The sequence below is a fragment of the Capsicum annuum genome, chromosome 3 (genome assembly GCF_002878395.1).
Source record: "Capsicum annuum cultivar UCD-10X-F1 chromosome 3, UCD10Xv1.1, whole genome shotgun sequence".
In the NCBI taxonomy this organism is placed as follows: Eukaryota; Viridiplantae; Streptophyta; class Magnoliopsida; order Solanales; family Solanaceae; genus Capsicum; species Capsicum annuum.
This window is the reverse complement of record NC_061113.1, coordinates 28,764,424-28,777,892: the sequence shown is the minus strand read 5'-3', so window position 1 is coordinate 28,777,892 and position 13,469 is coordinate 28,764,424. Positions and strand designations below refer to the sequence as shown.

The 13,469-nt window shown below is 35.4% G+C and overlaps 1 protein-coding gene and 1 pseudogene across 1 annotated transcript; both read left to right on the top strand.

Moving 5' to 3' along the window:
* The first annotated feature begins 1,507 nt into the window (after positions 1-1,507).
* Positions 1,508-3,698, top strand: LOC107864027 (phytochrome A-associated F-box protein). The gene is made up of 2 exons (XM_016710280.2): positions 1,508-2,385; positions 3,071-3,698. The coding sequence occupies exons 1-2, from the start codon at positions 1,829-1,831 to the stop codon at positions 3,492-3,494; spliced, it is 981 nt and encodes a 326-aa protein (XP_016565766.2). The 5' UTR covers positions 1,508-1,828; the 3' UTR covers positions 3,495-3,698.
* A 138-nt stretch (positions 3,699-3,836) lies between these two features.
* LOC107864029 lies at positions 3,837-9,106 on the top strand (annotated as a pseudogene).
* Positions 9,107-13,469: the final 4,363 nt, after the last annotated feature.

Below are 13,469 nucleotides of genomic sequence, written 5' to 3'. Positions count from 1 at the left end.
CCATTTTCTATTGGCCGACAGTCAGTGGTGGTTTGAATTGGAGAGTTCTGAGGAGACATACCTGTTGCCCTATCATAGGCCCTTACCTAATGTTTATGATTTTGAGTAGTGAATTTGTTTTCCCATTTTTGGCTGCATTCTTCTTTTTGGGGAATGAGACCAGTTGCCATTCATTACTGATTGTCTTTGGAGTGGATGTTGAGGGTAGATCTATCTGGTATTGAGTGAGGGTTGAGGAGGTGCAAAATTTAGATATGTACCAATCCTTCCACATGCAGTGCACAATAGTACATCTCCTTCATACACCACTATTTGAAAGTGTGTGCCAATTGTGACTTTTTTTTTTACTATTTCTTCAATTGGCACTTGTATATAGATTCTAGCGTATCTCCCCCTTAGAGCGAAGGAGGTACATGTATCGATTTTAAGGAGTTGACCTAGTTTCTTCCCTACCCTTTCTAGTATGAGTCTATCGTGGAATTCAGTGGGTAGTTGTGGGAGTCCTATTCATATAGCTGTATGGGGGAGGATGGCTCTTTCAGGAACGAAATTGGGTTCCCATTTCTTTACAAATAGGAATCCTTCTGGTACAAATCATGGTCCTCCATGAAGGACTTTCTGGGCATTTTCAGCCAGCTCAAACTTTGTTGTATAATAGCTATGCCCAGGATCGATGAGAATTAGGGGTTCGGTAGGTTTCCGTAACTCTTGAAATTTGCTTTTGATGTATGAATGGGTTAGTTTCCTTCCAAGCAATTTCAGAATTATGGAATGTTTCCAAGATAGATAGATTATGTTTTTCTCTTCATCTGTAAGGATTATGTTGTTCATGTTGGGATCTGAATCAATTACATTCTTCCCTGTTTGATAAGTGTAGTCCCTATTTAGGGGTTTTTCTCTATTCAGGAGTGCGTTTTTGAATGTGTCTTTGTCGATTTGATCTTCTTCCATATTGGTGGATTGGTCAGGGTGTTTGGGGGAGGGGGGTCAGGTGGTGTACGTGGTGGCGGTAGGCTTGTTAACTACAATGGTGAAATTTCCGCACTGTTCATTCTAGAGAGCTTTTTTCTGTTGCTATTTTACCATTATTTGATAGAGATGACATAATTAACTCTCTCCAGGCTCATTGAGAAATAGGAATATGGATTATTAAGAAAGAAATAAAAATTAAATTATTTTTCAAATATAAAAAAATATAACTTAAATTCAAATCTAAAGTTGCAATTTCAAATCTAGTAGATTTGAAATTATGTCCAAAACTATCCTAAATTTCTTTTAAAAAAACTATACTGTAATATAATATTTACTGAAATTATACTTTTAAGCATGCTGAAGTGAGAAAAGGAATCACATAATTCATTGACCAAATATAAAAATTACAATTTATAAAAATTACATAACTTACTGAAGAAATATAAAATACTAAAAGATACATCCATTTTAAAGAATCACATAACTCATTGACCAAGTATAAAAAAAAAATCCCTTTTAAAGAATCACATGTGACATAAGTCACTTACCAAGTATTATCAAAATTAGTTAATTTACCTAAAAAGATAAAAATATTATTTGAAAATTTTTCCAACAAAGGAATCTTTTAAAAACAGCTAACAAAATGAGGCACTGAAAACAACCTCCACATTCCATAAACTGACAAAATAGCCTTTACCTTTTGCGTTTTCTGTGTACAAACAACCACAACATTCACGTACCATTTTCTTGTTTGTGATAGGTTTTCATGATTCAAAAATTGTATCAATAATAGTTCTGCTGATTTAATTCCATTAAATTTTTTATGTAGATCTCGTTTCTCTGATTATACAATTTTATGGCAGATTCTTCGTGTATGGTTGATGGGGTTTTCTCGAAACTTTCAGAGGATTTAGTTCTTAACATATTGTTCAAGCTTGAAGATGATCCAAGAAGTTGGGCTCGTTTATGTTGTGTTTCGATGAAATTTGGATTTCTAATTCATACCATATGTTATAAATCAAAATGTTCTTTGACTATTCCTGCTGTTGTTACCGATCTCCTTTGTAGCCCTACTTCTTCTTCTGCTGCTGCATCTCCTCCTGGTGGTTGGTCTTCGCTTTACAAGCTAGCTGTATGTTGTCCAGGGTTACATCAAGCTGGTGTGCTTTTGGAGAATTCTGATTTTGGGCTAGAACGTGAACTTGGCCCTGATGAGAATTATCAGAATCGGGTTTTGCCTGAATCTGAAACGATTTATTCTCAGCCTGTACCTTGTGGTGATGTAGCTGATTGTGGTTGGTCTTTGTTTGATGATCTTTTGTTTGATACTGTTTATGATGCTTCTGAATCAACCCTAAATCAGCCTGAAGTAGTGGAAGAAGAACCCCAAAATCTAGTGGTGACCCCAACAAGGTAAAAACATACCCACAACATTGTGTTTGCATAAAGTAATTTTCATCATGTTATTATGTACGTGTAGACATCGAATATTTTGTGTGACTGTATAAGAATAGCCCAATCTCTTTTAGGTTGTTTGAGGTTACTACTCTATCCTAAATCTTAGGTCACACCTGAATAAAGATAAGCATATCAAAATCCCATAAACACCTGGATAGTCATGATTAAGGCATCAAATGCATCAAGAAGGTTTAAATCACTGCCCTCAAATCGCGCAAAAATTCAGAGAGCAGAATCAAGATAGGAACAAAATTGTACTCACATTTTGTCATGTTTTATTTGTAACTGTAGTCGATTTCCACAACAACAATAACATAAGGAGTGGAGTCCAACAAGTGGGGTCTGGAGAGGGTAGAATGTATTAGACTTTACTTCTACCTCGTAGAGTTAGAAATACTGTTTCTGGTAGACCTCAGCTTGAATAAAGCCTGCCAATCAGTAGCAAACAGGGTACAGATATGGTAGCACTAACAACAACTACAATAAATACAAATCGTACAGATATGGTAGCACTAACAACAACTACAATAAATACAAATCGTAGTCAATTTCTATCACTTGAAATTTGTTGCAGACAGTACGAATTTATTTATGTGTAAATAATTGATAGCAATTTTTTTTTTTGTGGGGCTGAATTCAGGCCTGCGAAGAGGCGAAGAATTTACAGATCGCCATGTTCACATTTGGCTTCTGGGATATGGAATTTGAGCCGTGAGCAGGGGAATAAGCTACTAGCGAGTAGATTCAAAGGGGATTGTTTGTACATATGTGATTGGCCTGGTTGTATTCACATGGAAGAGAAGAGGAATTACATGTTATTTCGAGGGATTTTCAAGAATTTCAAGCAGTCGAGGGTATGGAGGACGATTAATGATGGTAACAGGAAGAAGATTGATCTGAATTGCGCATTTTGCTCGTCAAAGCAGACATGGGATCTGCATTCGGCTTTCTGTTTAAGGAGGTATTTTGGGTACCATGACGATGGAGAACCTGTTGTTCGAGCTTATGTCTGTGAGAATGGCCATGTTTCTGGAGCATGGACTGATTGGCCATTGTATACATGACTTAATTCAACACCAATTATGGGCAACTTGGGTTAACTTGAACTGATTTTTTTTGTGTTTTTTGTGACTGGCATTTGGTTACTTTTTCCATTTTAGGCTGGTTCATGTATTTGGGATTTATGAATGTTGTGATTGCTTACTGTAGGTATTTTCCATATTTGTGTTATGGAGTATTTATATTTATATGAGTTTTTCTTTCTTTGATTCTTCTACTTATGATGGAACCACCGAAGACATTGCTTGTGATGCGTACCACAAATACAAGGTCTAGACAGTCTTTCAAATGGCATCGTAGGACTAGAAGTTTTAAAAGGGATCAATAATCTTACAAACGTGATAAACATGTCCGATTTTTCATTTTTTGAATGATAAGTTAAAACTCAGCTTTCATTCTTGATTCTTTAGGTTACTGTCTGGTGAATTGAATTCTGTTCTTATATAAACAGATTTTCATTTACTTTAACTATTAAGCACATTGTTTCCTTATAAGAAATTTTGCATAAGGATCTTCAAGAAGAGTCCTCTTTTAATCCAAGATTTGAAGTATCATCCACCATCTGAATCACATAATTTTGCCTTCATAGTCTTCATTGTTCTTGTTCAACAATTTCTGTAGAATTTACAACGCTATTAAGAAATCCTGTTTCTAGAATGAAAATGTTGTTTGATCGTGTTAGTTAATTGGTACCAGGAAGATGTACAACTCATGGTGGACATTGGCTTGGTAGCATATAGATTTTCCATTTCATGGTCAAGGCTGATTCCTAGTAAGCTTTTCTCTGATTCCAACTTCTCCATAACTATTCATACTTGTACCAAAAGTTCTCACCCTTCGATGCCATTATCTATCCATATGGAAGAGGACCTGTCAACCCGAAGGGGTTACAATATACAATAATCTCATTGATGAACTTATCAGCCATGGTTAGAAACAAACATATTGCGCACAAGTAGCATTTACACAACAACCTCTATAAGGCTATTGCTAATTAAGATGAAGTTTGGTTTAATTACTGAAGTTCTAGCCTCACATCATCTTTTGATATTTGGCATTGTTTAGGGGTACATCCACATGTCATATTATATCACTGCGACCTACCTCAGGCACTTGAAGATGAATATGTGGGATGGCTTAGCCGCAAGATAGTGTGTTTTAATTCCTAGTTATTTATATGCCAAATTTACGTTATATAACCATGAAACAACACGATTTGACTGCAAAAGAATTGTTCAGGAAGGACTTCACTGCATTTACTGATGCGCGCTTCAAGGAATTTGGGGACAGAGTTTTGCATTGGACCACCATGAACGAAGCGAACATACTTGCCTTGGGCGGTTATGGTAATGGACTGATACCCCCAAACCGCTGTTCTGCACCATTTAGATCCAATTGTACTGGTGGTAATTCGTCAACTGAGGTTTACATTGTAGGTCATAATATGCTGCTTGCACATTCTTCTGCAGTTAGATTATACAAGAGGAAATACAAGGTATCATGTTGAAATTTTCTATACAACTAATATTGATGTTAACTTTAATTTTTTCTCAGCTGAGAAAATCAGAATAAACCACAAATAATAATATGAAAATTTTGTAACATATTTAAAGGAAAGTGGTTAACAATTGGAATGACATGTTCTATCGCTGTCCGTTCAGCAGGGTTTCGTGGGAATTAGTGTCTATGGTTCTGCGTATCTTCCTTACTTAAACTCAGAGGCTGATGTAATGGCAGTCCAACTAGCCCTCGATTTTTATATTGGTTGGTGAGTTGCATATGCTGTCATATATTTTCTTTGCCAAGATAGATATCCCTTTAAGTGAAACTATATTGTCAAATTTCATGTTCTTTTGTTTTATGATCACTTTTAATTGCTAGGCTGGTTTCAAGATTTAATATTCTTTGTTCATTGCAGGTTTATTGAACCCCTGATATTTGGAGACTATCCTCAAATAATGAAGAAAAATGCTGGGTCAAGACTTCCCAGGTTCTCCAAAAGTGAGTCAGAGCTAGTTAAGGGTTCACTAGACTTCATAGGTCTAAACCATTATAATCAAGTATATGCCAAGGACAATCCCACCTCACTCGAAGAAGATCTCAGGGACTTTACTATGGACACAGGAGTAGAGATTTTACGTATGAATCTACAATGCTTGCCAAGTCAATGTTGTTTGTGCCAAGTTGAATCACATCACTATTTATTTCTTGTTTTCTTTTGGAAAGTGTTGTTATCTAGACGTTGGTTTAAATTGCTTGAAGCTCCTCGTTCTATTCGAGTTCCTTCTTCATTTCATTTGGTGAAAGGAGGGAACAGTTCCAGTGATATAGCATTCAACTAACCTTCAATCCTTTTTGTGGAAGTGAGGCTTTACTCAGGCCATCCCCAAGAGAGGAAGTTTCAAATATCATGGATCTTTAATCCAAAGAAATGGTGAGATCGATGATGATGTCATACATTGGATTGATGCGGGGTGGATGAAATAAAGGCTCACCTCCGGAGTTTTGTGCAATTAAAATGTACTACCAAAACTTAAAGGCAAGTTCTGCAGAGTAGTGGTTAGGCCGATATACTGTATAGGAGAGTTGTGGAAATGAGGGTGCCAAGGTGGATGTGTGGGCATAGTATGAGTAATAAGATTAGCAATGAAAATATACGGGACAAGAGGGAGTGACCTCCGTGGTGGACAAAAAAAAAAAAGAAACGATACTAAGATGGTTGGGCCATGTGAAAAGGAAATGCGCAATTGCCCCAGTGAGGAGGTATGAGAGGGTGATAGTGGTGTATTTAAGGAGAGGTAGGAGTATGATGAAGAAGTATTGGGGAGCGGTGATTAGACAAGACATGTAACTTTTTCCGTTTACCAAGGACTCGGCCTTAGATGGGAGGACGTGAAGGTCGAGGATTAAAGTAGAAGGTTATGTTAGAGTGGGTAAAAGTCCCACATTGGTTGGGGAATGGACTAGTGGTTTATTTATATGGAGTTGTGTAATCCTCACCTCTCGAGCTAGCTTTTGAGGTGAGTTAGGTCTAAGACCAATTTTAACATGGTATCAAAGCCAGGTCCATTCCCGTTTTGGGCTCCCAGTCCACGCGCCAGTGCCAGTTAGGCCTGGGCGTGAGGGGGGTGTTAGAGTGGGTAAAAGTCCCACATTGGTTGAGAAATGGACTAGTGGTTTGCTTATATGATCTTGGGCAATCCTCCCCTCATGAGCTAGCTTTTGAGGTTGAGTTAGGCCCAAGGTTCATTATTGACATGGTATCAGAGCCAGGTCCATCCTCATTTTGGGCTCCCGGTCCGCGCGCCAGTACCAGTTGGGGTTCATCCTCGTTTTGGGCTCCCGGTCCACGCGTCAGTGCCAGTTGGGCCTGGGCGTGAGGGGAATGTTAGAGTGGGTAAAAGTCCCACATTGGTTGGGGAATGAACTAGCCTGGGCGTGAGGGGTTGTTCCCACATTGGTTGGGGAATGGACTATAGAGTGCCACATTAGTTGGGGAATGAACTAGCCTGGGCGTGAGGGGATGTTCCCACATTGGTAGGGGAATGGACTAGAGGGGATGTTCCCACATTGGTTGGGGAATGGACTAGGGGGGGATGTTCCCACATTGGTTGAGGAATGGACCAGTGGTTTGCTTATATGGAGTTGGGTAATCCTCACCTCTCGAGCTAGCTTTTGAGATGTGAGTTAGACCTAAGACCAATTTTAACAGGTTAGTAGGTAGTTGAGTGTTGCCTCTCTTTATTGCAGGATAGGCTTGGTGCGCCGTATAGGTTTCTCATTGCATACCAGCAGCATTAGTAGTAGTCTCATAGTTTCTTACTCTTCCATTTCTGCTACCGTCAATTGTTTCTTTGCTTCAGTTATTGCATTATTTTGCTGTTGTTATTGTTCCTTTTTTTGAATTCTATATAATAATTTCTCTATTATTTGCTATGTCTACTTTACTTTTGTATTTTACTTCTTTTCTAAAAAAAACTGCTTCGATATGTGTTACTGAACCGAGGGTCTTTCGGAAACAACTTCTCTACCTCCATGAAGTAGGGGTAAGGTAATGCATACACTCTACCTCAGACTCCACCTATGGGACTACACTAGTATGCTGTTGTTGTAACTTACCTTTAATCATTGTATCTTTGATATTTCTGGTGCTCAGCAATATGTTTAGATAATATTATTGAATTGTGTAAATCCTCTCCCTTTCCAACTCAAAGGGCTTGTTGTGATCCATAAACTCAACATCTGTATATGTTTTGTTTCAGCCGAAGGATATCAGCTAAACGAGCCACCCCCAGGAGAGGTGAGTTCAGAACAGACTTTCTAGTTGTTAATTGTTCTCAGTTTTATTTCATATGGTGCTGAAGGATTTGTTCGAGTCAGATGCCAATAAGACCGTCTGGGCTTAGCGATCGTTTGGAGCCCCCCCCCCCCCCCCCTCTCTCACACACACACACATATTTGCTTATAGATTTACATTTATGCGCGCACTCAATATATGTTGATTTGACTTTTATTTTTTCTAAAGCAATCTTTTCTCTTAATTTTGAGGTAGCAGATATACTATTTGTTCACACTATCTGACTGGATAAATTTGAATAATCAGAGCTAGTAGCTTTACACCATCTGACTGGATTTATCACAATTTTTGCATCTAGATGACATTGAGTTTTAAAATTCAGTCCATAGAAGAGGATTTTCGGAAGCTTTTCCTTGTTCTGAGCTGCATTACATGTCTTGGCAGGTAAGCAGACACCGCGCAATGGGACATTGATTGACACAGAACGTGTAGAATATTTGCATGCTTACATTGGAGGCGTGCTTGATGCTCCGAGGTAAGCCCCTAAATTTGCAATATCACCAAGCTAATAAAATGATGACATATGCTTTCTATATAAGCTTTTATCACTTAATTATGATTAACTAATGTATATGTTTACCTCTATATATTACATAAGTATGATTAACTGATGGGGTTTAATATAAACATGGATTTGAGTAAGTTCTTTTCATATCATTGATGAGTTATTACAAGCTCTAGAGTTTAACCTTATGTCTGCTTTCAGGCATTAGCTGTTAGGTTATCGATTAATGTTTATGATATGAATTTATTCGTAATTACCTTATAAATGACCAGATTCTGTAAATATATTTTACACCATCTGTGCATAGTACTTCAATAATTAGTTTATTTACTTCCATCATTGTCCATGTCCACCAGGAATGGATCAAACACGAGGATACTTCCAATGGTCTTTCTTAGATTGTTTCGAGATAGTGGCTATAAGACATCCTTTGGACTCTTTTAGATTTGGATGACAAAGAACTAACAAGATACCCAAAGCTTTCTGCATTCTGGTACTCCAATTTCTTAAAGAGAAGAAGCTCAGTTCTTGAAGTTGGGAACGAAGTATTTGCTTCCGCCGAATCTAATTAGTTTGTGTTAAGAAGCCAAACCATTGATGAAGAAGCCATACTACTAAATTCAGCCTTTGCAGAACTCCTATAAATTATTTCTTGTTTCTTGAATCTCTAGGATATCAGATCAGTTACAAATTTTACTTTGACCCTTTCTTGGTTTGATAAAATGGATGATTAAATTAAAATATCTATTTTTGGTCTGAGATCAAATGATCTTCGTGGGAGGTGACAGTATATGTGAAATTAGTTGAGGTAGTATATATTTTTTTTATCTTTACAAAATGCATTTAATCCAGAACCACGATTATCTGGAAAAAAAAAAACACCAAATGAAGGGAGTATATTCTTTTTTTTTTTTATCTTTATAAAATGCATTTATATAGAATTAAAATTTTCAATTATTTTTAAATTCCGCACACCTTTATTGGGCTACTAGTTTAGTGAACGTGTTTTGCACGTGTGTTTTGGACCAATACCTTTAAATCCCCTCGTAATGCCATGAGTCTCATTCATACAAAAGACCATTGAGTTCTAAACTAATTCGAGTTAAGAAATTGATTTCAATATAAGATTTACAATTCTAAAGCAAACCAAACCTTCAACCTTCAGAAGTTCAACAATCCGAACTCCTTAGATAGTCTTGCACTTAGAGAAACGAAATATTGTGAATCTTCATGGCGGATTTCATTCGGCGACAATATGCTTGTTTCATTTAGTTTTTTAATTAAAAATTTTCAATTAAAAAGAAACACGAGAAATTATCAGAGAGAAGACTCTATTGTCTATGCATAATTTTTATATAACTTTTAAAACTATTAACTAAAAGAAATTTAAAAAACAAAAAGACTAATGATAATGAATGCAAAAATACAATCTAATTAAAATAAAATAAGAAAGGACATGTAAAATTTAATAATATGAAATTATTTGAATTTTTACATGAACACAATAATAAAAGAGAGACAAAAGCATTCAATTATAGTTACATGAAGGCAAAACTTTGCATATATTTTACTGTAGTTTAAAATACATTTTAAATAATTATTTGACCTTAGTTTGTTTTATTTATAGTAATATAATGCAACCACCAATTAAATAAAGATCGTATATATACAAGGGCAGTGAAATATTACATTATCATGGTGCATTTTTTAAAATACGTATTTGAAGCCAGAGGTGAATTGGATAGTCCTAATAGTGTTGAATTCTATAGCAAAAATTGACGTGCACGTATTTGAGGCCAAAGTTAGGAGAAATTTACGTGTTTGATAGAATTCAAAATATTTGAGAGCAGGATTATGGAGAAAGCTATTATGTGTTACGTAGAACCAACTTATTCGTTGGTGGAGTTAAGAAGAAAGCTATGCTTCGATTAAAATTCTATATTTATATTTTGAAAAAAATTCTATATTAAAAATTATGAGCTGTTACTAATTAAATTAGTAAAGATTAAGTAAACATAAACCTGCTATTTTCTAAACTGAGCAATGATTAGACAAATTCTTTGAGTCACATTGATCATAATATTTTTATTATTTTATAGTTTATTTGACAACCTTATCCTGAGCAATTTATTAACGAGTTGTTTGAGTGGTGTCAGCTAGGACGTGTTATTTGGATGACTAAGGTTTCACTTATTTGTTAAATTCATCATGAATGTCACATGATTGATCGTTTTATGGGGCAATTTGGTTATGTCCAACACATACCTGTGCAACCTGAGTACAAATCATTTTATTTTGAACACGATAAGTGATTTCAAAAAACATAGGAGGTTCTTATGTTGTTAAATGAAACCGAACATAAGTGGAATGAACGCTATGACAGTAGTGTTCACCCACATTACATGGTCAATCGAGAAGATCACAATCAATGATATTTCTATCACTCACATTTTATAATTGAAAATCCTAAATCTATTGCTCAAGTTGGATACCAACCTATGGCAGACAAACACGAAACATTGGTATGTATATTTTTAAATTTTTTATTAATACATGTCAATCATTTTTTTAGCAACTAATGCATTAGTTTTTATTTTTTTAGGCTACGACATATGTAAGGTCATATCTAATTGCTCAAATTCTTGTGAATGATAATAATCAATCAGAAGAGGTGAGGCAAAGTGTAGCGCAATTTGCATCAATTTTCCTAGAGTCTGTTACTAAAAAAAATTTTCCTAGAGTCAAAGACTACTGCCTCTTTGAAAACGCATTTGACTTTTGATCCAGAATATATGCCGTCGAATGAGTATGAGCAACCGCCACCCATTCAAATTTGTCGACGACCAGCATCACCAAGACAGAGGGCTCGTCGAGGTGGTGAGAGAGGTGGGCAACAACGAAATAAAATTCGTGTTAAACATAATTTAGTTGATGAAGAAAATTCGGGTGATCGTGGGGTACAATATGAAGTTAATTTCAATCTGTTGTTGGCTACAACTAATGTTGAGCCATATTACCTCACATTTGACTATGCCGGAGCCTCGATTGGTGGGACAAATTATTCCCACGAACAAAGTTCTGATTTTGTAACTTCACCTGTTGGGGTAAGTGGCTTTAGCCAATTTAGAGGATATTTTTCTAATGTTCATTCCACAACGCGTTAATTTTCATTGCACAACTCCCCTTTCGCTGCAAGATTAAGTTTTTCTAAGGTAAATGTACGAAACTATTACTTTATTATGTTTATGTTACTTTATAATTGATAATACATTAATAATTTATTATGTTATTACAAGAATCAATGTTGTTGGAGAGACTTCGCAAGCATTCGTATGGTGTTATTTTTTTTTTATTTACGTACTTTTCAAATGCATGATTTTAAAAATTTAATATAGTAATAAAAAAATTTCGTAGGGCATAGATAACCCTCAAAGATCAACAAGACCACATGTACCAACTGTTTCATGTTTCAGGAATTCTTGCATTCAAGAACAAGCTGCTCGTAGAAGATGTTAAGGATTCATTAGCTTTGTAATTTTAATTTTGAATGTTTGATTCTCTAGGTAGAATGTAACAAACTCCCAGTAGAATTTAACTTTTTTCGTAATCAATTTTTTCTTTTTAGAAATGTCTAGTTTTTGTTTTTATTTTTTTTCATCCTTTTATTCTACATTTGACTTTTCAAAAAAACAAATCATTTACTAGGTAAAAACATTATAGCTCTTTATAAATAAGTCTTGATAAAATAGGATAAGTAATTTGAAACAAATAAATGTAGAAAGTAGGTCAAATTGTAACGACCTAAAAATTTGATGAATTTTGTGAAATTTGTGATTTTGTGTGATTTGACTATTTTAACCCTCCCCATAGCTGTATTATGATATTTTTGGAGTGTGGGAGTGATTGACATGATTTCCGATGCATTTTGGTATCATTTATGCAATATTGTGGTTTTTGATGGCTTCAAAAGCCTTATTTTGGACTTATGTGGATATCTTTTGATCCGTGTGATAGATGATCGAACGGACTGTGCCAGCAGCTCCGGAATAACAATTTTAGGTTAGTAGACCTTTGGCTCGGGTCCTGGTGTACCCGAGATCATTTTAACCTATTGATTGGAAAATTAAAAAATTGAAAATTTGGGTGTGGGACCCACATTTGGTAGAAACGACCTTGGATGGAAAATACGAATTCGCCAGTAGATCCTTAATATATATCTTAAGGTGTTAGCATATTTGGTATGATTTTACGGCTTTTAAATTTCATTTCGATCCTCGATTTGGAAAATTGTGATTTCGGATTTCGGGGGTCAACATTGTGAAAATAATTTTTTTTTGAAAGTCTGATATCGTCATCGCGTCTGGAGTGTCGAATTTTGTATGGTTGCATAGTTCGTTTGTGTATATCGAACTCCAAACAAATCTCCGGCTCCCCGTCAAAATCCGTCTGCTATATAATAGTCTTTTTTTTTTACCTATTTTTGATGATTTTGCTCATTTTTCATCTTGTCTCTTGCAATTAAACCGTAAAATAGTATGAAAGCTTAAAAGTAAAGTTTGTGGGGGCTTGGAAAGCTAGATTAACATCTATTTCTTGGTTTTATTATGGATTTAAGGTAAGAATTCACCATTTTCTTAATAATTTCTTAATTAATTTTTCAAAACTCCAAAAATCTCAGAGTTCGATTTTAAACCCCATTTTCACTCCTTTTCACTTGAATAATGTTTTTATCTTTTAATTAGTAGTTTTTCATCAATTTAACATTCAAAACAACTTCGATTCTTGATTTTAACCTGGATTTCAAAGATTTTATCCGGTAAAGCTCAAAAATAGTTTTTCTTCGATTTAAACCTCATTTATGACTTGATTTAACTTGAGTTTTCAGCTGTAGGTTCCTAAAAATATGAAAAACATATTTTTGAAGTAAAGTTCTAATTTTGTCCTTCTTTTTTGAAACCCATTTTGAGGGTCCGTTTTGACCTCGAATCAAAAGTAGTCAATATGAGTGTCGGTTTTGTTTTGATGCATAGATTTTATATTTTATGTTTTTAGTGAAATTCGAGATTGTTCGTGAAAAGTAGGTCATGAGTTCAAATATAACAGATCAGCTTCGACTTT